General features: G+C 40.4%; 1 protein-coding gene across 1 annotated transcript; it reads right to left on the bottom strand.

Annotated features, from left to right (window-relative positions):
* Positions 1–696: 696 nt before the first annotated feature.
* On the bottom strand, positions 697–27,281 carry RRN3 (RRN3 homolog, RNA polymerase I transcription factor). The gene is made up of 18 exons (XM_061152884.1): positions 27,144–27,281; positions 24,941–25,046; positions 24,116–24,172; positions 20,954–21,043; positions 20,677–20,806; positions 20,057–20,116; positions 19,602–19,665; positions 18,797–18,866; positions 16,327–16,425; positions 14,635–14,727; positions 13,485–13,623; positions 11,803–11,933; positions 10,437–10,567; positions 9,267–9,451; positions 7,365–7,473; positions 4,666–4,818; positions 3,776–3,863; positions 697–2,704 (listed from the first exon to the last, which is right to left on the bottom strand). The coding sequence occupies exons 1-18, from the start codon at positions 27,230–27,232 to the stop codon at positions 2,543–2,545; spliced, it is 1,956 nt and encodes a 651-aa protein (XP_061008867.1). The 5' UTR covers positions 27,233–27,281; the 3' UTR covers positions 697–2,542.

Genomic DNA, 27,281 nt, shown 5'->3' with positions numbered 1-27,281 from the left:
TGAACGTTCATCAAATCCTCACAACCATGAAGTAGTTATTAGTAATTTCCACTTCTGTTTTCAAAGTGGAGCTCAGAGAGGCTAGGTAACTTGCTCAGGGTCACATAGTTCCTCAGAAAGACAGGTCTGACACCCTCAACACTTTATAAGTCTTTTCACATCTGTAAGAATTAGCCACTTCTCATTAAAGAAGGCCTGCCCGTAGCAGGCAGACAAAATGATGGACCCTGGGACTCCTACTCCACTGAAAGCCTGATTTTGAGTAAGAGGGATAGAAAAATTCTTTGTTTTCACATAATTCCAAAGGAGATTAAACAACTTTTTTTTTTTCACAGATGTTCCTTAAAAACCTGTAACTTTTGGGAAGTGTTTGTTCTCCTTGGACCGGTTGGGTGGGATGCCCTCTAGGTGCACCCGGAAGCGATCCTCATCACCAATATGCAACTATTTCTGAGGACTTGCAACCTGGCCTTCCCTGGTGCCCCAGAGGTAAAGAATCCTCCTGCCAGTGCAGAAAACGTGGGTTTGATCCCTGGGTTGGGAAGATCCCCTCGAGAAGGAAACGGCAATCCACTCCAGTATTCTTGCCTGGGAAACCTCATGGACAGAGAAGCCTGGTGGGCTACAGCCCATGGGGTTGCAAAAGAGTCAAACACAACTTAGTGACTAAACAATAACTTGCAGACACACTGACAGTTATTTTTGCCTCTTTAATAAAATATCAGTTTAGTAAAGTCTAAATTTCAGTTTTCTATTGCAAAATGGTGCTTTAATACAGTAGATCAATTGAGAAAAAAAACACAGAAATCAAAAGAACATTTGTGTGACAAGCCTCTTTATCGGGGTATCTCTCTTTACCCAAGGTGGCGAAACAACCAACTTTACGTGAATGTTCATCAAATCCTCACAACCATGAAGTAGTTATTAACTTCCACTTTGATTTTCAAAATGGAGCTCAGAGAGTGTAAGAAAAAAAGTTCCAAGTTAACCACGTCACTGTTTTATTCTCACAACAGATTTTTTTTTCCAACTCCTCTGAAACTTTAGATTTCTATATAAATATATCCTTCTACATTAAAACTACTCCCCAACCCACAAAGACTCCACTCACCATTAATTTCCATGGATGGACACGTTTCCAATCACTCATTTTATGCACTATACAAAAATCCCATCTTTTTGTCAGCAGTTAAAAAGAGAACCTAAAGGCTCTCAAAGGACTTTCCACCAAGTCACCAAAAGAAAATCACCAATATCCAAACCTTTTTAAAACAATAAAAATTTGTTTTTCAAAAACATATTTACAGACTGAAACTGCAAATTCTACATTGCCATCAATGTAATATACAAGAGCATACAAAGCCCTAGGAAAGAGAAAAGTATTTCATTACAAAATATTTGTGATCAAGAAAATATCACTTAACTTTAAATAAAGAATAGGAAAAGTGACAGAAAAATAAATATATTTAAAGATGTCCATTTTCACAAATAACAAAAAAGTACACAGATAACAAATGAAGCTAAAATATGCAGGAGCTTCAAAATGACTCTAGCAGCGCTTGCGTAAGTCTGTTATGCAGCAATGTTGTTTAGCCTCCTCTCTCTCAGTGTTTGGTTATAAAAATACAAAAAGAGACTCAAGAGAGGAAGATTTCAGTGAGCTGGAATTCATGATACGATGAATAGCCAGTAGACAGGGACTGCGTTGTAACCCTGGTCTCTTGTTGCTAGCAAAACCATTCCATCAAATAACCTAAAATCCCCTCTCTTCCCCCACTTTTGGACAAAGGAATTCTCAGTGACCAACATAACATTCCACTACGAACAAGTAGTTCCAGTTCTAACAGCACTCTTGGGAGCCTCAAGATAAAATACTGTGTTTTATAAAAGTTCAACCCGTCTCTTAGTCAATGTGAATTACATTAACCCAGAACTCCTTTTTTCCTCTTAAATCCATTTTTACACTCACAAATGTACAATCTGTCTGATTCTGCTTCTCTAAATCCTCTCTCTCTTCCCTCCAGGCGTCTATTGGTTTCTGAAGTCCTTGGAGATCTCCTTCAGCGCCAGCTCCAACCTGTAGCATCCAGGACCAGCCCTGGCCACCTCCCCCATCTGTCCTATGTTCCCTGCACCGCACTGAAACTCCAGAACACAAATGCAATTAAGCAGAGGGTACACAGTGTATCCAAAATAGTTAAACTCATTCTGAAGACTTTAAAGAGTGTCCTAGAGGACTTTTCAGTGAAAAGATATCATGTCAACAAAGTCTTGTAAGTATGAGCCAAGCTTTCAACATTTATCATCAACTCCACTGTAAAAATATTGCACATGATACTCTGTCTTTTCCTTTAGTCTCCACAGGAACAAAACAGAAAAGAAAACAAGAAGAAAACAAAAAACCCAACCAGGTCTGTTCAGACACCAGAGTAAGTCTAACTTGAAAGTAAGATGCCTGAAGCATGTACTCGCTCGAGTTCAAAGAAACACTCAGACAGTATGAAGGCCAGTACTGAAGGGTACTACGGGAGGAACGTCAGCCTCAGTCACAAATCCGTGTGACCAGGGGGGACTGGTCCGGCAGGTATAAGACAGGTGGGGAGCCCACACTACTTGAAGGGCTGCGGAAATGCGCGTCAAAGGAGCTCGGTGTAATTCCAACTTCACCTTTCAAAAAATCATCTTCTTCATCTTCAACCACCTCCTGCACAAAAACAGAGATTACAAACAAGATTGCAAGCAGCAGTTTGAAATGCTTTCAGGAATTCCTTTCCTCAGGAATGTGCTACTTCTCGAGAAAAAAAAAGTGAAGGAAAAAAAATCTCCATTTTGAAGGTTAACTCTGATGCATACTTCTTTATTACAAACCACTCACACACAATTGCTCATGACACGTTGTGAACATCTCTTTAAAATCTGATTTTTTTAAACAGATTTTAAGTTCAAGGAGGACAGGTAACACGATATATCACTCTTGCTCAATCTAACATAACATGGAATGAATAACCACCTTCCTCAAATGTAAAATTTAAAGAAAAAATAAAAAGCATTCCAATGATAACTTATGAAAAAGAAAGGCATATTAAATCTGATTTTTAATGAAGAAACAAATGTGCAACAAAGAAACAGATGGCGACATTGCTATCTTCACCACTGATTCATGAAGACCTACAAAATTAGTGTGAACTTCTGGGGACGTTTCAGCAATAAGCAAATTTGAGACTGTTTCTTGGTGGTAACTATCAAGTGGTAAAGATCTAAATTTGTTAAGCCGATTTTTTAATTATCCTTCACGTCCCAGAGTTAGTATGTGAAATATCTGGTTTGAACAATTCATTAAAAAGCAAGCAGGACTTCCCTTGTGCTTGAATGGTTAAGAATCCACCTGCCAATGCAGGAGACAGAGGTTCAATCTCTGGTCTGGGAAGATCCCACTGCTTCGGAGCAACTAAGCTCTCAGGCCACACCCACTGAAGCCGGAGCACCTAGAGCCCACGCTCCGCAACAAGAGCAGCCCCTGCACATCGCAGCTACAGGAGGCCCACACAGCAACAAAGACCCAGCACAGCCAAAAATAAATACATAAATCTTTAACAAACAAACAAAAAAAGGCAAACACTCTTCTCATAAGAACATAACCTGAGTCTGCTGTTCTGTGACGGCTGAATGAACAAATGTAGTATTCAAGGGTAACACTGCCTTTAACTCCTTTACTGTGATCTGTAGCCACATAGGAGATCCCCAGAAAGTGTACTGAAATCACAACTTTATTTACCTTTTTAATGGGTTTCTTAAACTCCTGAAGCTCTTCCGCACTCATGTCTTCCCATATCTGATAAAGAGGATCGATGAATTTCTTTGACCTGTCAAAAAGATCACATTTCAAAATCAAATTAAATAAATACTACAGCAAAAGTCATATATTTATTAGCTCTTTTCTCACAAGATCCAAAATGAGAAAGTAAAAACTATAACTCAAATAACAGTGTCCAAAAATATCCCATGCAGGATCTGTTAACTAATGTGGCTCCTTCTTTGTAAGAGTACATCCACTCACATAGATGGAGTATTACACCTACTGTTTCTCATCTTTTCAAGTGAAAACTACTTCGACTGTGCAAAGATTGACAGTGAGTTATAGTATGTTCAAACTGAAGGTGAAACTCTATTATTCTAGAACTTCCTTTGCTGCTAGTTACAAACTGTCATAACAGAAATTCTGCTTCCTTATATATATGAGATGTTAAGACTGGCCTGGGGTTTTCTATAATTACCCATCTAGATAAATCACTTGGCATTTGTTTATATCATGCAAGACTATGGGATGTGGTCTCCAGGAGAAGGAATGAGTCATTTGGGAGAAATTTATGAGCAAAGACAAGGCAGCATCCTCCTTCTCCAGCCTCTTCTATGTTCAAACCAATAAGTTTCAAGGATAACAAAAACCCCTTGGTACCAATCTGGGCTCCTACTGAGGTAGACCCTCAGCAGCCTCAAACCGGCTTCTCCACACTGGGCCTGGGATACACACAAGGAGACCACAAGACCCCATCAGAGGCTAGAAGAGCCACTCACGACCAAGAAACACTACATGCTGATCCTGGGAAAGGCATACACACACCACATTTAAATTCACCACTGAAAGGTCGACGGTGTAACACCCACCTCTTCAGCACACAAGGATCGAAGGGGAAGAAGGTGTCCAGCGGGTTCGTGCACGTCTGCACCGAGTCGCCCCCAGCAGTGTTTCTGATAACGGGCAGCATCTGGCGGTTGTTCCTCTCAATGAGGGTGTAGCAGAAGACGAGCTGGTATTTGCTTTGGAACAGAACCAACACCGAAAGAAGCATTAACGTGCCAGTTACTCTGCATGGACATGCCCGTTTCTGTGTGACAACCACCCCAACACACAGACCCTACTGAACTAACAACTACAAGAAAAAACAGCGTAAAGTAGAAAGTAATCCTTTTTGGGAACAGTCCTCTGGGCCTACTATTTACAATTGGCGAGGGAGGAAGAAAATGTACCATCACGTTAAGAATATGAGAGTGGGCTTAGATTATTAATAGGCACCACTCACTGAAAACGAATGGGTTCACAGGTAATTCTTATCATTTACAAAATTATGTAGCTGTCTTCTTATTTTCACTGTTTGCAAGAGAATTAGTGGGTTGGTGAAAAAAAGGGCTTTGGGTTTCACTGAGAGAAAATACACATTGTTGATGGAGAGACTTGGCTACTGAAGAAATTAAGACAGGTCCTAAGGGAGAGACATGGAGTTTACTGAATCACAACCTCAGAAAATGGTAAAGAAAGGAATAGGGGGTGAAAACCTTAAGGGGACAGAAGACCTTGAAATTAAAACCCATGGGACCAAGACTCGGTCAATCCCTCTACGGGTTATGACTTAGCAATTCAAGATCATTCACTGGGCCACTTCTTTGAGATGAGGACTTAGCTCACTTCTGCTAACTCCCCCGGCTCCCTGCTTCCCTCCCACGGTACTCATTCAGGCATCTGTTCTCAGGCTCTCAGGTCATTACTGCAATCTTAAGTACCACATGGTCGTTTCGGTTTCATTAGCCAAGGATCATATTTGACTCTTGGTGGGAAGGTAATATGGCAAAACTGCACTTCACAGTATCTGGTAAAACTGAAGGTGTGTACTTATATCGCCTGGCGACTGCACTTCTGAGTGACAGGAGTCTGTGCCTGTGCGCCAGGACACACACAACCATGTTCCCAACAGTGAAAAACCAAGGCAGTTTAAATCCCAACAAAGAATCAGTTTTTTAAAATTACGAGAACATTACACAGCAGTCAACATCAAAATACAGCCACATGGGTCAACATGGTTAATTCAATAAGTATGCAGAAGTAGCAGCTACAGAATAATACATAAGTTCCTTGACACAAACCTTCATTCCCACCTCTTGCTCGCACCTTCCCGTCTTACTCCTCACCTCCGCCGTTAACCCCAGCCCCAATCCTCGAGCCTCTGTGACCAGCCTGCCCCTCAGCTGCGCCCCTACTCCTACCCACACATGCTCTACAGGCAGCAGTCTCTGCCTTGCTCCATCCATCCTTATTCTTCCAGAGGCTATCTTCCAGCAACATGCTAGAAACATCCACCCACTGGGCACTATTGCTGGTTGGTTTCTCTTTTTTTTTTACTATCATTTTTGAGATCTTAGGAGAGAGAGGAATCTTTAGACTAGATATCCACTGAAGGAAAAATGAGGCTGCTGATGTCTAAAGGGGACTGCTGCTGCTGCTGCTATTAAGTCGCTTCAGTTGTGTCTGACTCTGTGCGACCCCAAAGACGGCAGCCCACCAGGCTCCACCGTCCCTGGGATTCTCCAGGCAAGAACACTGGAGTGGGATGCCATTTCCTTCTCCAATGCATGAAAGTGAAAAGTGAAAGTGAAGTCGCTCAGTCGTGTCCGACTCAGCGACCCCATGGACTACAGCCTACCAGGCTCCTCCGTCCATGGGATTTTCCAGGCAAGAGTACTGGAGTGGGGTGCCATTGCCTTCTCCCTAAAGGGGACTAGGGGAGCAGAAATTATCTTTTGTCTTCTAATAGCACCATCTGTTGAGGATTTTAAAGCTATCATCTGACCCCATGGACAGAGGAGCCTGGTGAGCTACAGTCCATGGGGTTGAGAGGAGTCGGACACAACTGAGTGACTAACACTTTCTTCTTTCTGTCCTCAATATCCTAATTAGAGGCCCAAGGTCTCCAATTCACTTTCTACACAAAGCAGGATAGTTCAGTGAATGCTGACAAAGGAGCCAGCCTGTCGGCATTCAAACCTCAGCTCTGCCACAGTCTACCCATGACTTCTCCCAAGACAGTCAATCTCTCTGTGGCCCCACCTTGTCATTTATAAACAGCGGTTAGTGATACAGTCACAGGACGTGTGAGGAACAGCGAGTCCTGTGTAGACTGCTGATCAGAACCACGCTTGGCACACAACACGCCATGCATCAGCTGCGGCCACAAAGCCTCCACTGAACCATTTCCCCATTTGCTGGATGTTCATCTCATGTCTAGTCTATTTTTATTACTATTATAGGAGTCATTCTCATAAACATCTGTGGTTTGTACCTCTTGGCTTGTGAGCTTACTTCAAAGTGCCTGAGCTTCTGCTGAATGATCCTCTTTAGATTAAAAAGCAGTAGCAATTTCCAATGCCACCAAAAGTATAAAAACAACACCTTCAATGCAGTGTTTTCTGCAGGCACTGGGTTACTGGTTTTTAAATGTCTTTTTGTCATGAATTGTGTTAAGTAATATCACAGGAATTTAATGGAATTTTACAATACTAACATAAGTTTACTTTTAAGTAAAAGAACTTACTTTGTGATTGCGGCAAAAAAATTAACGACCGAGGGCAGGCAAATCTTTAGAGGATTCAGCTGACTCATCACTATCCGTTCAAAATTTAGACTCTGAAGGTACCTCAAACCTTTGATTAAAAACCAAAAAAAAATTTTTTTAAAAGATACAAACACAACAGTCTAAGCAGCACTCATGATTCTATACATCAAAAAAGCACAAATTTTAAAAGGGTATTTGCACAAATGCTTTACAGGTTCATGTAGATATTCACATAGTGCAGAGCCCAAAAAACATCATTTATCTTAACCACACGCATTTACGACCAAACCAACTTTTCTAAAGAAAAGAGTTTACTCTTTTAAAGACCCAGGAAAGTAAAGAGACATTCCTAGTGGGCTATGAGCTTGTAAGACAATCTGGAACTCAGATACATGCAAGCTCAGCACATGCTGACTGCAGAGAGGGAAACACAGACCACGTGACCTGACTTCTGCTAGCAATCATGGAATCATTAAGCAGCTGGGCACAGAGAATTCTCCATTCCCTTGAGGTAATGACTGTACAGTATGCAATTTCTCCTTCCTGAATTCCACATGTATATACACACCAATATGACAGTTAACAAAACCAACAGCAAGACTTACACATCTTAAATTATCAGTAAAGTTGAGCCTATTTTTCAAGTGTGCATTCACTGTATTTCGGGGTTTTTTTGTTTTGTTTTTGTAACAAAACTATGGAGGCGGAAGGAAAAATTAGGTAGATACTATACTGTCTTAGAATCAATGACTATACTTCTCTCCTATGTTAAAAAGACCACCACCCTTATTCTAAGAGATGAGCAAACCAACTTGTGCCTAAGTATATTTTTTGTTAGGAGATTCTTTGATGTATATATTTTTATAAAAGTGACTAAAAATGCAATAATGTAAAGGCTTACAAGAAATAGATCCTCTTTAACTAAGACTCTTAGCAACTATTTTTACAGAGAAAAGCACTGATTTTACTTACCTTGTGATAAAACCTTGTCCTACTACCGTTCATACACCTATTTTTAAGCCCCCTATCTTTTCAGCAGTAGTCATGATATAAGAAAGTGCATGTAATGCAACATGTACAAGCTTCAGTTTAGAGCTGTGATTCTCAACTAAAGGCCACTGTGCCCCCAAGAGAACATCTGGTAGTGTCTGGAAGATAGTTTTAGTTGTCACAACAGAGGATGCACAGGGGTAGTATTGGCATCGAGCGGGTAGAGAGCACGAGAAGCCGCTAGTTGCCCTGTTATACACAGGACAGCCCCCACAACAAAGGATTATCCAGCCTAAGGTATCAGCAGTGCAGAGTCTGAGACTCTCTGGCTTAGAGGAAACAGCCTATTAAACCATGTGAGTTATTCATGAAACTGAAACAACTTAAACTGACTTAACTGATGCTGTTCTTGGGGACTACCTTCAACTGTAATATACTAACCCAAGAAACAAGCTTCATCTGGTAGATTCAAATTTTAACTCTTAGAAGTTACCTCCCTGGGGTTTGGTCTCGTCTGTAAAGCAGGGATGACGTCCACAGTTCACTGGGCCGTTGCAGGGATGGGATGGGATGGGATGGGAGGGGATGGGGGCGGCACGGGGTGGGGGCTGAGGATCAGAAGCTCTGAGCCACACCTCACACCTGACAAGGACTCCTGCTGCCACCTTCTAAAGCGGAGCTTCTCAATCACAAATCCATCGACTGTTAAAAAGAAGGCTTATGGGACTTTTAGGGGCCCACAAGCTGCTAGAAATTATTTGTAAAAGCTTGAGTGCACATGCAGTTTTCTAACAAACAATTTTTGTCAAAAAAGTAATAAGTCTTCATTCTGAAGGGTAACTAGTACATAGGAAAATCCAGTTTCATATCCATCAACCCCATATCACTGACCTTCCTTCAGGTTTCCACTTAAAAGCTGCTTGTGTCTAAAAACAAAAGTGTAGAACACAGCTTGGCAGGCTGAATAAAATGGTCCGTGGAGAGCGACGTCACAAAATGCCTTTGTTCCTGAATCCTGGTTATTAAGGTATACGTGCAGCCAGTTAACCAAAAGATCTAGGCATGATTTTACAGTACTAGAGAAAAGAGAAACTCAAGTCAACTTCACTTGCTTCATAACACACTAGAGTGACACAAAAACACACAACTGCCTCTCACTGCAAACCAAGAAAAGTCTGTCTACTGGCTTCTTTATCTATTACCCACGGTCACAGAGGAGAAGCAAGCAAAGGAAAGGATGCGCAGGTGGAAAGGCAGCCTTCCGTTACAGAGTCAAGAATGTGGACCTTCCATGAACAACAGGAAGGCCCCTAAGGCAGCCTGAAGTGTCAAGAGTTGGAGAACAGTTTCTCCTGGTCAACTCAGAAGGGCTTTTCCGATGGCCTCCCAGTCCTCCTGAGGGAAAATGGTCAAAGAGGAGGCATGTCTACCCACATCTCAGAAGAGAAAAACCGCCTAGCTGACTTCACTATCCCCTGGGGGTTCTGATGAAATCCTGTGGTCAACAATTTAGGACAGAATGCCCAGACAGCTTTTAGTTGTCAGGGAAGGGTTTTTTTTTTTTTTTTTTTTTTTTTTTTTTTTAAGGGAAGGGTTTTTAATAGTGTTCTGGCCCAAGGATATCTTCATGGATCACTAGAAGAAACAGGCCCAGCACTGGCCTCCTAAATAGATCCATTACCTTCAAAGGGGATTATTTTCTTCAGCTTTAACAGATACAATTGATTCGGAATGCAAATGAAAAATGACAAACCTATAAAAAGAATCAAAACAGTATACAACACTGTACACCATTCGTGAAGACAAACGGATCTTCATGTTCAAGTGCAACGATACAGGTGACAAAAGCTTTGCATGTGAGGTTTTACAGTTTAAAAATGAGACATTTTATTCTGAAATTACCTCTTGGAAATATAAACATCTTGCACAGAATGGAGAAACAAATTTTTCACTTTAAAGACAGGCCACAAAAATAAGGCAGTTATTTCTCTGACTTGCGACAATACTATATTCTTTTTTAAAGCATGATAAGAAAAGCACTTGGAAAATCAGGTTACTTACATAAGAGGAATAAATTTAGCTCTTGCCAAAAAGCTCCCAATATAATTTGCAGCAGCTTGCCTGATGATAGCAGGATTATTTGGATCCTGCAATTTTTTCCAGAGATGTTCCAAAAATGCTTCCGCAAATCCCTATAAAAAGAGAAGGTGTTGGTCTCCTCTTTTTCTAATGCTTCAGATATTCTAGCTAGCAGAATTCTAAGATTTTTAACTCACCAACATGGGAAAGCTCCAGTATCTCAGTTATACTGCTAAATAATGAATAGGGTTATCATGGTTCTTATTTTGAAAGCACTCTGAGATAATACTATCAAAAACAAAAGGAATTCCCCAGCTTTAAATAATTCAATGGATGTCAAAACCAGCTGAGCATCAGAATCAATTCCACAGACTTAGGGCTTTGGAATCCCACACATTCATGACAGGACTCTGGGATCCAGCAATTTTTAAAAGCTCTGTTAAGTGAGAATTCTCTGGCAGTCCAGGGGTTAGGGCTCAGTGCTCTCTCTGCCAAGGTGCAGCCACAAAAATAAATAAATAAAGCCCTATGATTCTGACATTTAGCCATAACCAGAAAGCAGTGATTATCCACACTCACATGGGAATCCCTTTTGCCGTACCCTCCAAACTGCACATAACAAACTTAACCAGAAACAGAAATGAGGATTAAAGTACAGTTGATATTTGACTAATTATGCTAACTGCAGGGGAAAAACTGACCAATTCACTTCTTTTCAACAAAGAATACAACCTCCAACTTCTCTCAAACAGCTCTTTTCAAAAGCTACTAACATATGCTTTGGGGCAGATTGAGTTTAACCTTCCCACCCATGACCAGCACTCTCCTAGACTAGGACTAGGAAGCTATGAAATAGCGCAAAGAAGAGTCCTGTGTTCTTTTGTTTTGCTTTGTTCTCAAAATAGAAAAACAAACTCTAAAGTTTTAAAATTCTGGATTAAAACTTTAGTTTGGGCTTGTTAGTATCAACTGAAACAGAATTTTAAAAAATTAAGTTACATACTATACATGAGGTTTTTTAAAAATTGGAACATAATTGCTTTACAAATGTGTCCATATGAGATTTTAGTGAAGGCTTGAATTAAAGGGAAGGACACCACCGAGTGGACCAAATGCAGATGACGTTTTCAGAGCACAGCTTCAGCTGAGAGGCAGCAACGCCCTCTCCTCCTTCCACAGGTTGAGAAGGGCTTTCTATTTCACTAGAGGCGCTAAGGAAGATGAGCTCACGACAAAGAAACATTCAATTCATGGTCCCTCTTCAACATTTCCCTCCACCCCTCATTTTTTTAAGGAAAATTTGGGGCAAGAATAACAAAAGCTACGATAACGCAAATGACATACTCACCAATTTAAAGCTACAGAGATAAAACATGAAAAATTGCACATGGCAAGACGCATGGGTGGGCAACAGGAGCTTGTCAAAGATGGTTATGAGATCTCGATACAAATCTTTTGTTTTGTTGTTATCAATCTTACCTGTGAAGAAAATTTGGCATTTCAGTTTTATAAAGACATTATTTTCAAGCCACCAGTTTCATTTACCACATTTTTAAGAAAGCAAACAAGACCATTAAGAAATACTTCATCCATGAAGTTAACGGGGGGTCGGGGGGTGGGGGCATAGGATGCCATCTTTATCTGGTACAGAGTTTCCATTTTAATTATAAAAATCCAGGACTGGTAAGGAAGTGGGCCCTCATCTCACACATACCACTGTGATTCTACACATTTACAAGTTCTACTGCTAGGAATTTATCACAAGCAAACAAGTGACAATATAGGTAGAAGTATATTCATTACACTGTTACTCATAATGGCAAATAAAGCAGGGGGAGGAAAAAAATAAGGAACCAGTTAAATCCATATGATTAATAACTATTTTTAGAAGAACCGTGAATTGTATGAGAAAATGTTCATAAGAGGTAAAAAGGGAAGATTATAAAATACTATATATAGTGTGATTACCCAAATCCATTGAGAAAAACACATACACCCATGCAAATAGAAGAGAACAACAACAACAACAAAAATGCTAATAATGGTTCTCCAAATAGGAGTGTGACCACATAAACTGTCTTTTTTAAAAAATCCTTTCCTGTATTTTCCAAATCTTCCAACCAACATGTATTACTTTTATAGCAGCAAAAAAGTTAAAGTAGTAACATACTCAACTCAGATTCAAGCCCTACTGTTCTGAGTGGTTGAGTTTCATTCTTAAACCTGAGAAATGCAAATAGAAAAAAACCTGCTTTTTTCGAGGCAAAGTGTCTAGACTAAAAACCTAAAAATTCCATTAGGGCAAGAAACATATCAATTTGTCCACCAACACCTGGAACAACCAAAAGTACCCAGACTCTAAATTTCAAACGTAACACCAAGTGTGTGCATGCATGCATGCTAACTCGCTTCAGTCGTGTCCGACTCTTTGCAATTGCGTGGACTGTAGCCTGCCAGGTTCCTCTGTCCATGGGATTCTCTACGCAAGAATACTGGAGTGGGTTGCCATGCCTTCCTCCAGGGGATCTTCCCGACCCAGGGATCAAACTCGCGCCCTCTTAACATTTCCTGCATTGGCAGACACATTCTTAACCACAAACGCCACCTGAAAAGCCCCAGATATCTACTATGTGTGCATATGCTTGGTCATGTCCAACTCTTTGCGATCTCATGGACTGTAGCCCACCAGGCTCCTCTGTCCAGTACTGGGGTGGGTTGCCATTTCCTTCTCCAAAATATCCACTATACCAATTTTAAAAGTCTCCAACTTGAGGTCCACCTTATACTGTCCAAACTCCATATATAATTTTTCAATACAGTAGGCAGTGAAAAGATCACCAAGGGCTCTGAAGACAAACACAACTGAGTGTGGGTCCCAGGCCCACTATTCTCAAGCTACATCATGTTGGCAAACAATCTCTAAACTTTCTTTTCCTCATACTCAAAACAAGGATTTTTATAGTGATTTTCCATCAGGATGAAAAATACCCAGCACAGCGCATCACAGCTGTGACTACTACAGGTTGTTACCGTCCACATAGCAGACATCCTTAATGTAGGACAAGAGTAAAGACAGAAGGATGTCTAGGCGTTCAGCCATAGGATGGACCATCTGATCGAGCCTTCCCGGATCAGCCTTGGTTTCGTGGTCAGCTTCTTCATCTTCATCCTTTGAAGGTAAAGTAAAAACTGACATTGTAAAAACTGACATTATAAAAACTCAGTAAAAGTAGTTTAGGGAGAAAACTCTGAGGTAACTGTTTCCTTTAAAAGATAAAGAGAAAACCCAGAAATCTTTCCAGGTAGGGGCTTGCAACCAGAGGCATGCATCAGAACCACCCTTGGAATTCAACATGAAAGCACAGATCCAGTCTCTGATTCTCATTTAGAAGAGCCACGCAAACATCACAGATTTCCCCCAGTTTCTGGCACAAATTATTGGTGCCAGGTTTCCTTTCCTGGGACAGGGCACCCACCCCCTCAGCTGCTATGAGCACTGGCTGCCAACTCACAACTGCCCCCTTCTCCAGAGAACTGCCTTGGCCCCTCCCAACCCCCCGCAATCAGACCGAGTAACTGACAAGAGGTCGCGAGAGACCATCCCCCTGGTCTCAACGGAGGACTGACTCCGTCCTGTAACTCGTGCCCCAGAGCTCCTGGGCGGGGCGCGGATCAGGCTGCAGTGACTTTCCAGTCGAAACCCAACTCTCACCTCCTTCCTTTCCCCGCCCTTTCCTGCTTCCCCACACCCTGTGTCCCAAGGGCACCTGAATCTCCATCTCAGGCTCCCCCCGGTGAACCCAACTCAAGACACAACTCCAAGCAGAGAAGCACTGCGTGAAGGTACACAATTTGCAAACACAGAAATCCCACTGATGTGCTTTTCTATGGATCACTCCTCTACAAACAATACGTGGTGCACAGAAACAAACTTAAGGAGCAGACGGAAGAATAAAAGGGAAACAGACTTCACCAAACCCAAATCCAAAGCCTTGGAAATGAACTCTACTAGTCGATAAGCAACAAGGCAGCAAACTACCCATTTCAGGAATCATTTTCAAGCTTGCCGAACTACTGCTTTAACCGAAAGCCTTGAAAAAGGTGAGGAGCCATTAGCTGTCTCTTGCCACCCTCTGGGACTGTGAGCTGTGTATGTCTGACTACATTCACAGATGCTGACCATATTAAACAGGGCTTCTGTGGCGTCGGCTCCACCGCCAGTTTGAGCTGCTGCTTCCTCAGCATCCTCAATATCCTGCCGGGATGCATTCACCTACATCATAACAAAGAAAAAAAAAAGAATAAAAACATGTAAAATACAACCACAGTATTCAGGGACTGGAAATTCACCTAATGTATGTGTTCTAAAGATATCCACACTAGCGCCCTATACAGCACTGTAACTCAATACACAATTATGGCACGAACCTATAAATGAAACTCGGTCATGAGAGAATTGACGAGGTTGTAAATCAAGCACCCTGTAGTACATATTTTCATAAAAATCAATACGAACTGTGCTATGTTGGTCTATATCAGATAGCTTCAAAATGTAACATTTACCCCACACTTACTAGGCACAGGCATATGCATGGTGTGTAAGAGCACACGATCAATCAACCGAGAAAATATTAAATGAAAGTCAATTTTGAATTACTGAAAATTTATTTTAGCATATAACCCTCCAGGTAGCTTGTTTAACATACCACTCAAACATGCCTTTTTAACATATCTATATACATGACCTTCTTCCTAAATGTACTCTAAAATGTTCCATAAGCATACATCAGAGAAGGACTTTATAAAGATTATGGATGCAGGTGACCAGAGAGGTTTGACTCCAAGTGAACAATGCACCAGCCCACCCAACCTCTGGTCTTTCCTAGAACTCCCTTCCCGCTACAGGATCAGCGTGCTTCCCATCAACCCCTATCTCCTTAGTCCACAAACCTCCTCTCCTCAACCCTGAAACATGCCTCTCACCCCTGCTTCATCCTCTCTCTACACCACAAACCCTCACCAGGTCTCCAGCAGCCCCACTTTCTAATCAGCCATGCTCTCTGCAGCAACTGACTGCCTCTGAAACACCAAACCCAAGGACTCTGCTTTTCCCAACCTCCTGAAGAAGGCCAGCAACGTCTCATGCTGCTGAGAGAAGCCTGCCTTCCTCCAGATGATCCTCCCTGGGTGTCCAGACTCTTGCTTTTCCTCCCACTTCCAATCTCACCTTCTCTCTCTCGTATTGGGTTTGCTCTCAGTCCTCAAACTGCAGCTTCAATTGCCTGGTGACTGTTCTCCACTCAGCTCCCTCACCCGCACCTCAACCCATCCAAAGAGGAACTCATCATCCTGCAACTTCCTCCTGACATTTTTTAATACTGTTATGGCAACACCAGGCTTTCGTTCCACACGGAGCTACCTTTGAGGGATTCCTTTCCCTTACCCCTCATTCCTCTACTTCCAATCCAGTCAAGGCCCTTTCCTCCATGTGTCACCAGAATCCACCACTTTCTCATTCCCTCTGCAACTTACTGTAGGTCACTTCCTAGGAATGTCTTCCCAACTTCTGACTACAACAGGTTTTCTAGCTCATAATGCATGTGTTCCAGTCACAGCATTTACCACAATACTTTTCCACTTACATGACTGTCTAATTAATGCCTTGTTCCCCATCCATGAGAGATAGGACTGTCTATAAACAATAACACACCAATGTTCAAAGGAAATGTTTAAGAAATGTTCAATGAATCAAAGGTGGAACTGTGGCTTCTCTTCTATTGTTGCTACTATTGCTTCAATTATTATAACAAATATTATAACATAATATTTGGGAAAAGAAAATTGAAGAGAAAACAGGTTATCTAATACTTACGTCCAACTTGAGTAGCTTTTCAACAACAAGCTCCAGAATTTCATGCCTCAAGGTCGGAAAATACACACTAATCCTGAGTAAGTTATGAACATAACATTCCTAAAACACAAAAAGATAGAAAAAAAGATTATCAAGCAACACAGAAACTACAGTTTATATACCCAATATCAGCATAATTGTGATTTATATACTCCTACAGTATTTTTAAAACAAGTTTGTTGATACATAATTCACCCACTTAAGTGTACAATTCAATAGTTCTCAACTATTCAGAGTTGTGCAACCATCACCATAATCAATTTCAGAACATTTTCATCATCCTAAAAAAAAACCCTTATATCTTCCAGTCATGTACCTCCTCCCAGCCCTAAGTAACCACTGGTCTACTTTCTTTCTCTATGAATTTGCCTAGCATAGATATTTCACGTAAATAGAATATTACAACATGTGGTGTTTCAGCATAATGTTTTCAAAGTTCATTCATGTTGCAGCAAGTAAACCATTCACGTTTATTATCGACTGATATTCCAATCTGCAGGCATAGCACATTCCATTTATTCCTAAGCTGCTAAACACTTGGCTTCCATATTTTGGCTACTACGAGTAAAGCTGCTTTGAACATTCATGCAAAAATTTTTAGGTGGACACATATTTTTATTTCCCTTGGGAGCAGTGGAAATACTGGTTCATATGGCAATTCTACCTTTTATGAGGAACTGTAAGGCTGTTTTCCAAAGCAGCTGCACCATCTACCATTTACATCCCCACCAGAGCGTGGGGGGTTCTGGTTTCCCCACATCTTTGCCAGCACTTGTTATTATCTATCGCTTTGAGTACAGCCATCCTAGTAGGTAAGCAGCAGAATCTCATTGTGGTTTTGACTTGTATCCTCCTAATGACTAATGTTTAGTTTTTCATGTGCTCCTTAGCCATTTGTATATCTATTGTGGAAAAATACCCATTCAGACTCTTTGTCCATTTTTAAATTGAGTTATTTGACTTTTTATTATTGAGTCAGTTAAGAGTTCTTTAAATACTCTAGATATAAATCCTTTATCCAATATATGATTTGCAAATATTTTTCCATTATTTAAGTTGTCTTTTCATTTTCTTGAAGACTATGAAGCACAACAGGTTTTAATTTTGATGCAATTCAATTTAACTGTTCTTGCTGTGGCTGCTTATGGTATATCTAGAAATTGTTGTCTAAGATCACAAATATTTTCACCTACATTTTTTTCTAACAGTTTTATCCAATTTGAGTTCAATTTTGCATATAATGTGAAGAGAAGTCCTATTTCATTCTTGGCATATGAACGTACTCCTGTCCCAGAATCAACTGTTGAAAAGACTATTTATTCTCTTCCCCACTGTCCTACACAACCAGTCACTACACATTGATCTGGCACCCCATGACTATACTGAACTAGTGTTCTTGTGAATTCCTTAGCATTTTTCTGTATATAAGATCATGTCATCTGCAAAAAGAGACAGTTTTACTTCTTCCTTTCCAATCTGGGTGCCTTTTTCTTTTTCGTGCCTAACTGCCCTGGCTAGAAACTCTAGAATAATACTGATCAGAAGTGGCAAAAGTGGACATCCCTGTTTTGTTCCTCATTGTGGGGGGAAAGCCTTCAATCTTTCACTACTGAGTATAAAGACAGTTTCGAATTTTTCACAGATTTGTTTCACAGATGCCCTTTATCAGGCTGAGGGTGTTCTCGTCTGTTTTTGTCACAAAATGGTTTTGGTGTTTTTCATCTACTAAGATGATCATATAGTATTTACCATTTATTCTACTGATACAGCCTATTATACTAATTGCTTTGGGAGTATTAAATCAACTTTGCATTCCTAGGACAAATTTCAGTGCATAATTCTTTTTTGTATATTGTTAGGCTCAGTTTCCCAGTATTTCGTTGAGAATTTTTGCGTCTATGTTCATAAGAGATACAGAATTTATAACACTCCAGTTGAAGCACACTCTCACAAATATCAGCAAAAGCTATTAACTTTTTATTTAATACCTGTAATACATTATTTAGGAAAAAATATTCTGTATTTAGAAGGAAACCACTGTTAGTTATTGAAAGCTACACAGATGATCTAAATATTACACAAAAGACTTCCAAGACTCCATTAACAGAAGGTTCTGCCTTCAAATAAGGCATGTTTACAACTGGTAATAAATGAACTGTTATCTTCCAGCAATTCCTATCTATGTTAACATTAAGTTCTATCTAGATATTTCTGAAATGGACTCTGCCTTTGACACGCACACAGGAGTAAGAGAAAAGGCACTCAGAACCCTCAGTCAGTGGCTTGCTAAGAAAGGAATCTGAGTCCAATTCTTAGTCTTGAGTTTAAAATTCAGCAGACAAAACTCTGAAGAAAAAGACCTGAATTCACCTAAAACTAAACCACACAAAACAACTTTTCCATTATTTCCCCCCATGAAAAGATTTCTTACCAATGTTCTCTCTGATTTTCGAACAAATGGAAATTTTTCCACCAGTATTGGCATAAGAAACCATGGTGTGCTATTTAAAAAAAAAAAAAATTCAATAAATCCATGATAACGAGACTTTCTCAGAAGGTAACATTTCCATTCTAAGAGCAAATATGAATACAAGAGGCAAAAGGTGACTCCTACCTCAAGCAACTGGAAGTGAAAACACCTCAGAGAAAATCTGTAACAACTTAGGGAAAAATAAACTTCTACTGAGTTTCCTATCATCAGCATATTAAAGGAGGATCCTTTCTTTTCTACAAAAGTTTTAACAAAGACCTTCAGTTTAAAATCTAAACACTTCCCACTACACATGTTATTTTTAAAAGGAGAAAAAATTATCAACTTGGACTTTTTAAAGTTAGCTTATGTGCTAAACTTACTGGGGGAATTTGAAGTTCACCCCTCCAAAAGAAACCTACATATAGAACTAATTTTTATTCATAAGACAAGACACAAAACACATAGGGGTTTCTCACTGAAAATTTTTGGATATTGTGAAGTTAAAAACAAACGTCCAACCACTATAAAGAGCTGGAGAGTAGACTTGGCATTCAGGTTTTGAAAAATATTTGAAGACAATGCATAGAGAACTGAAATGCCATTTTTTCTAAACTGTGATATGACAGCAACGAGATACAAAAACATGCAGCATACAACTTCAGGTTTGATGCTGTGAATGTTTTATAATTTTCTATGAACTGATCATAATTTTCTTGAGACTCAAACACCACAATACAAAAATAAGTAACTGAAGTATACTCACGATGGGACATATCTTGCTATTATCTGTAAGGCTCTGTGACAGGTGTCAAAATTTGCAGGAAGATCTACAGGTGAAAAGGGAGAGCATGAGCATTAGTAGAAAACTGAAAACTGAAAAATTACCTGCTTAAGGCTAAAATCGCCTGCTGACCAAAACTGAACCATCTGTCAGTTAAATAATCACATGTCAGCAAAATAATAATCTCAAGACTTTTCTCCAAGACTATCAATGAAGACTATAAATAATGCCAGTAGTGGCAACTGATTGCATAGTAATCAGTTAAATATAACTGATATTCTTTTTGTTAAGTATAACAAAAAGACCCCACCAAAGGTTGCTCTTTGTTACCATCTGCCTGTGAGACTAAGTCCTGGAGGAGCCAGGATACTTGAGCGGTCAGCACGCATTTGCTCAGACACAAGAGGTGGCCTTTGCTTAATCCTCTTTGTACTTACTCTCATCCTCATCATCAGAATCCGAAACATCTACGTCACCTTCTTTAATAACCACTCGGGCTTTTGAGGAAAAAAGAAAATATGTTATACTTTTAACATGGATCTAAACAAGCAACAGCTACATAAAAAGAGCAATTTTTCTGTTGTCCAAACTTAATACAATAAAAGTTACAATGTGGTCATGAGGTTTAAGCAGCTAAAAATCCCTGAGTTCCAAGACTTCACCAGAAGCTCACTAAAGCAAATTAAATCCATAAAAATCACAGCAACAAATAAATCTAGACACTTCCATGGAGGTTGTTACAGGAAACAGACAAGTACCAGAACTACTGCTGCTCCAGTAAGCATCCTGGACTCGTCCATGGTGGCATAATCTCCAAAATACAGTGGGAAGGTAGCCATTTTAAGAGATTTTTTTTTTTTTCTGAGTTTGAAAATTGTAATTTATTGATGAAAGTGAAGTCGCTCAGTTCTGACTCTCTGAGATATCCCATGGACACCAGGCTCCTCCGTCCATGGGATTTTCTAGGCAAGGGTACTGGAGTGGGTTGCCGTTTCCTTCTCCAAACAGAGATATTTTTAAAAAGAAAACTTGAAGCAAGCAAAGAGCAATGACTTACGAGGTACAAAATGAGAAGCAATCATGCTGAGACATGGTCTAAGGAAGACAGTCTGTGCTGATACAAGATTACCAAGGAAGGATAAATACTCCTCCACCACTGTCTGACTTCTATTCAACCACTGCAATCTCTAGAGATGGGAGGGAAAGACAAAAGAAACATTTTACTGATACAATATATCCTATTTTCAATATATACAATATATACTATTTTCAACAGATACTATTTTCAAAGTATTGAATTACATGTAACAGTCATTGAAATATGGTGAACTTACCAACAGAATATTAATAAGCTGCTCAAAGTCTTTCGTCAAGTACATGATGGAGGAACGGAATTCAAGCAGCCAGTTAATGATCTGGTCATCCTTAAGTTAAAAAAAGAAAAGTATTTTCAAAATCACAAGACCTCTAAAATAACAGAGAAATGATATTATCTGGCATTGGTCATCTATCGGCAATATTTAAATTAGGGGGGAAAAGTCACAAACTTGGACTTAAGCCAAAATTGGGTTGAAGATTTCTTAGTTTGTATCAAAGCAGAAAAAGATGTTACAATAAATTTTACTTTTTTCTAAAAACAAAGAAGAAGAAGTAAAATAGTAATTGATATCAGGGAAAGGAATCAAGTGCAATATTTAATTCTAATCATTTTTGCTTGCCCTAGAAAAGTGAGAACACCTCAAATGTTAAATGTTGACACCTGTGACTTTTTAAAAGTGAAGAATTGTAACAGATCCAAATATTCTAAGGCCACAGAGACCAACAGGTACCTCTACTTTCTCTATACTCACGATGACCTGCAAGCATGTGCATAATATTCAGTCTAAGGTGATTAACAAGAGTCATCAATCAATGTAACTTTTTCTTAACTGAACTTGCAAATGGGTCTAAATTAATCAAAATAAAGTCACAACTCATTTGCACTACAGCAACTTCACAGTGTCCACATTCATTAAGGATAACAAGACCTGAAGCAGAGAGCCCAAGCTAAGTTACATACAAAATTAGCTCTAGTCTGTCACTTTCCCACTAAAATGAGTGCAACAAAATCACAAGGACAACATTTAATGCTCCAGTTTTCAAGTAAACCAGTCAGAGACTGTGGTACTGAACAATTATTAGAAGCAAATTATATCAACACTCCTCTGAACTAACATAAACATAACTGATATGATTCTTAGTCTGTAAATTCTTAGTCTGTGATTTTTAGGTCTGTAAAAATTCCCTGGAGATGTGCTGATATGAAATACAGTAGAACACAAAGAATGTGCACCCAGAGAAGGCACAGGTCAGAGAAAGCTTTAAAGTGGAAGTGATGCTTCCACTGTCTTTAAACAGACTGAGTACTCTCACGGGTTCTACAGTTTACAAAGGTGAAAGCATGTCTTCAGAAAACCAAGAGCAGTTCAGTCTGGCTGGAGTATACCGTGAACAAGCAAGCCAACAGATAAATCTGGAGAGCAAAGAGGGACGAGACATATCAATGAAGTCCTTGTAAGCCACACTTCTAATTAGAGATCTGCTGGTAGTGTGGGGCATGGGCTGAATGAAGGCACAATTATGAAGGCACAACGAAGACAAAATCTGGGAACGTTCATTAGTGAAGATGACATTTCAGTTGGGTCTCAAAGAGTGGTTTTATAATTACAGTAATAATAATAATAAACACTAACACAAGACTAGGTGCAAGGCACTATTCTAAGACTTTTAACATTCCACGCGATAGGTAGAACTACCAACGGTTCATAGCTGGGACAGCTAGGCACTGAAATGCAGTCATTCGCCCTCAATCACAAAGCCAGTAAGAGAGGGAGGCGATGTAACCAGAGCCCATGCTCAGACAGGCAGCAAGCAGAGTGGATACGGAGAACCTCTCACAACCAGAAAGAAAAGGCAAATGCAAAGCCATAAAGTGGCAAATTCAAGAAACAGAGTATCTAGTGAGACTGAATACTCCAAGTCTGCTTCAGGCCATGCTAAGGGGCTGGTCCTCTATTCCTCAGTGGGCATGAAGCAGGGCAGTGGCATTTTTAGAATGTGCTTTAGAGATGACTCAGATGCACTGTTAAGGATATAAGGGGTGGAGGGGACGTGTATGCGAGACAGACAATCATTTAAGCACATAAAGCCTGTAGAAGTAGATTTGAAAGAGAGAAAATGCTAAATCCACAGCACCTGTAACACCTGTGGGTTTGCGGTTAAGAAACAAGTCTGCACAATGTTGTAATTCAATTATATTTTGATTAAAAAAATAAATTATATTAAAATTTAAAAAGAAAGAACAAAGCCTGAAGCCCACAAGAGCAATCTGATCTATAAATGCAAATAGCTATATTATGAGGACACAGATACATCCCAAAGCAACGAGGACATAAGGAATCACACAGGAAGAATCTGTAAAGTGAGGACAGGGGGTAAGCTTGGAAATCCAATCAATGCCAAATTTATGAAGAACCTGTCAAGAGAGTGATGAGAGATAAGCAATAAGAAGACAGGAAGATCAAAGAAACTGAAGGAAAGGTTTTAAGAAATGGGCAGTCAACTGTACAAATTGCTACAAGGAATTACTATGGGGCTGAAAGAGAAAGTCCACTGAAATCAGCATGTCGGAACTCACTGGTAACCTTTGTCACAGTAAACACAGCAGTGGACTTCACAGTGGATTTAAACATGAATGAGAAGGTACAGACTGTCAACATGAACAATTACAAAGTCCTCTGAGTCAGAGACTGCTTTCACTGGATCCTCGAAAGACCTCTACGCTTAAAGAACTTATTTCTCTGGTTTTACAAGGAGGGAAACAGAGGAAGAGAGGTTAAAGAACGTGCCCAAGATCACACACTGGGGACACAATGGAGCTAGGTTTCTATCCCGGGCAATCTGACCACCACCGCCCACAGTAACAGGCCATTCTTCCCACAACTGGGCAGTAAAGGAAGAAAGGGGGAATAACATTTACATGACGGGTACATATCTCGAACCATTTCCAAAAACACTGAAACAGAGTAGTAGGTTGAAATACAAGTCGTCGTTTGTTGGTTTCATTTTGTTGTTTTAGCACTGAAGAGACATGAGAGTTGGATGCAGCATAGAAGACGGGTTCTAAAAGGGAAATTAAAGCAGGGTTCCCCAACCTCAGGACTGCTGGGATTTGGAGCCAGGTCATTCATTGTTGTTAAGGGCTGCTACATGTGTTGTATGGTTTTCATCAGCACCCCTATCACCCACTCACTGCATGGCAGTGCCACTGTTCCCTTATCAAAAATGTCCCCAATTCATTACTAAATTCCCTCAGGGGTCAGAGTGCCCCTGGTTGAGAACCATTAAAGCAGGATCACAAAGTAAGCTCTAGAGAATGGAATAGGACAAAAAGTGCGGATTAACATCTCTACAAAGTGGTGACAACTTTGCTAATAATCAAACACAGAATTAGTTACCTTTATCTCTGGATCTGACAGCTGGTTCTTCAACAACTCAAAGTCATTTGTTTCCCCCTTAAGAAGAAGGGGAAAAAAATGAATGTTTGCTTGCTTGGGTTTCCCTTTCGAAGACCAACAGCAGGACTTTAAACTATCACAAAAAGAAAACTTTAACACTGACATTTCAGTTCTGGATTACAAAATCCTGGCTATAAAATTTTTTTAAATCATGTTACTGTAGCTAGGGGGACTTGGAAAGAAGAAAATGACAACAGGCCATTCGTGTTTTGGTACACTTGTGTACACCTGTGTATTGACATCTGACCACGATAGTATCCATGCGTATTGATGGATATAAATGCAGGTCACACATGAAAGTAAACAGAATGCACATTTTCCCACCATCACTGAGACACAGTAGAATCGCTTCTAAACTAACACAGAAACAAAGCCCAAAGATATCCCCATTAAAAGAGATGGTTTATTATCCCAAAGCAATGCTTATGTAACTACTTGAGAAATAAAATGCTCTAATCTAATGGGTTTTTTAAAATTATACCACTTGCTAAAGATTTTAAAGGACACTAGCTAAATAAAGCATCTGAAGGTATAAAACCGCAGAAAAGGGGTTACTACTCTAATTGTGAGCTGACAGCACCATGCTATTGTTAAACTGATTTGACTTCAATATTGATATCGAAAATCCATCTTATTTGTCTACTGGTCTTTAGTATAATAGCCATAATTGTATTCTGACCACCAAAAATCAAACCTCAATACATCAATTACATTTCAATAAATCTGAGGGAAAAACCCACCAAACCTCTCACTATCCCCTCTTACCTTTTTGTACTTCAGTAACACTTCTGTCACAGTTCCACCAAACCGAACAGTTTTTCTTGGGGGAGAACTGAAGAAATCATTCTCTAATGTGAGCATGTCTGAAAGCCTACAGAACCCAAAGTATCAAGCCATTAAGTACATGACAAGGAACAATAAAATTTATAATATCCAACATTATTCAGTGAGACCACTGCTCAAGTCCCCTAAATGGCCTCCCTCCTCCCACTTGAATCCCCCATCAATGCATTCTTCATTCAGTGATCTAAAAATCTTTCAAAAACTAAAGACAGGCTTCCCTGGTGGCCCAGTGGTTAAGAATCTGCCTGGCAATGCAGGGGACATGGATTTGAATCCTGGTCCGGGAAGATCCCATGTGTCGAGGGGCAACTAAATGAGCCGCCACAACTACTGAAGCCTGGGCCCCCCAAAGCTTGTGCTCTGCAACAAGAGAAGCTACTGCAGTGAGAAGCCTGCGAACCACAATGAAAGCAGCCCCTGTTTGCTGCAACTAGAGAAAGCTCACAGCAACCCAGTATTTTTTTTTTAAACTTAAAAAAGACAGATCATGCTACTCTTCTGCTTAAATTCTCCAAAGGTTTCCTACTTCACTTAGAATAAAAAGATCTAAATTCCTTATCGTCTTCAAGGTCCTACATTAATCTAGCCCCTACCTATCTCTCTGACCTCACTTCCAACCATTACATACTGCAGCCAGAGTCCTTTCTGCTATTCAAGTTCACGAATCAGATTCCCACATAACTTATTATTCCCTCTGTCAGAAACACTCATTCTCCAGTGTGAATGAACACTCATTCAACCAGCATACATGGTTGGACCCTTGTCTTCTTTCAAGTTGAAGCTCAAATGTCAGAGAGGCCTTCCACATCAGAAATCTTAAGTACCCATGCTCTCCCCCTCCCCTACCATCACCCTGTTTTATTTCTTCACAGTAGTTACCACTATCTGAAATTATTGTTGATTTACTGTCTTTCCCTCCTTAGACTTTAAACTCAGTTGAGAGCACGGACATTGTCTCTTTTGATATACTGTCCCCAACTATAACATCCAAAGTAGGTACTTAAAAAAAAAATTATGATATTATGCCAAGAGTTTCACAAAGTTTGTTTCTTTTAAACAGGTCAGTGAAAAAAACATAACATCCTGCTAAAGACTCTCATGGAAGGACAGTTATGACCAACCTAGACAGCGTATTAAAAAGCAGAGACATTACTTTGTCAACAAAGGTCCATCTAGTCAAGGCTATGGTTTTTCCAGTGGTCATGTATGGATGTGAGAGTTGGACTATAAAGAAAGCTGAGCCCCAAAGAATTGATGCTTTTGAACTGTGGTGTTGGAGAAGACTCTTGAGAGTCCCTTGGACTGCAAGGAGATCCAACCAGTCCATCCTAAAGGAGATCAGTCCTAGGTGTTCATTGGAAGGACTGATGTTGAAGCTGAAACTCCAATACTTTGGCCTCCTTATGCGAAGAGATGACTCATTGGAAAAGACCCAGATGCTGGGAAAGATTGAGGGCAGCAGGAGAAGGGGACGGCAGAGGATGAGATGGTTGGAGGGTATCACCAACTCAATGGACATGGGTTTGGGTAGACTCCCGGCAGCTGGTGATGGACAGGGTAGGCCTGGCGTGCTGCGATTCATGGGGTCGCAAAGAGTCGGACACGACTGTGCGACTGAACTGAACTGAAAGACTCTCAAGGTTAAACCCCAAAGTGTTTTATGGGAGTTAACGGGTTTTAAAAGTTGCGCTAGATATAAAACACTGTTAAGCAAACGTGCGTCAAAATAACCTTCAAGCAAACAAAAACATAAAGACACAATCTGCCATCGGTGGCATCATTTGGCTAATAATCCAAATAGCCCAAGTATCTTTGTTTGAATCTAGTCGAAGAAGCAGGAGGGAAGAAGAGTAAAGGAGTATAATGTAGTACCCAGGCCTGGAAAAATATGAGGGAGCCCAGTGGGGAGAAAAGGGGACTCTGGAACCGAGGAGGTTCCTTTTCCCAGCCCCTCTCCCACCTTTATTACTCATCTAAGGGGCACGGGCTCACTCCTGACGACCTAAAGCGACCCTCTTCCCTCGGCTCCCATGAGCTCTGGCCCAGACCCTTCAGCTCCGCTCCCCTAATCCCGGTCCAGTGCTCTGGTCCCGGACGCGCAGAAGGAAGTGTTCTGGATTCTTACCCGGTCCTCGACGAGCCCAGCGTCTTGACCGCAGAGGCCGAAGCGGCCGCATCTCCGGGCAACCGCGTGTGAAGCAGAGGAGCCGCCATCCGCCCGGACAAACGCGACAACTGCGGCTTGTGCCGGAAGTCTTTCTCC

The sequence above is a fragment of the Dama dama genome, chromosome 10, assembly GCF_033118175.1.
Source record: "Dama dama isolate Ldn47 chromosome 10, ASM3311817v1, whole genome shotgun sequence".
NCBI classification, from domain to species: Eukaryota; Metazoa; Chordata; class Mammalia; order Artiodactyla; family Cervidae; genus Dama; species Dama dama.
The sequence above is the reverse complement of the archived record's forward strand: the minus strand, read 5'-3'. Positions and strand labels throughout refer to the sequence as shown.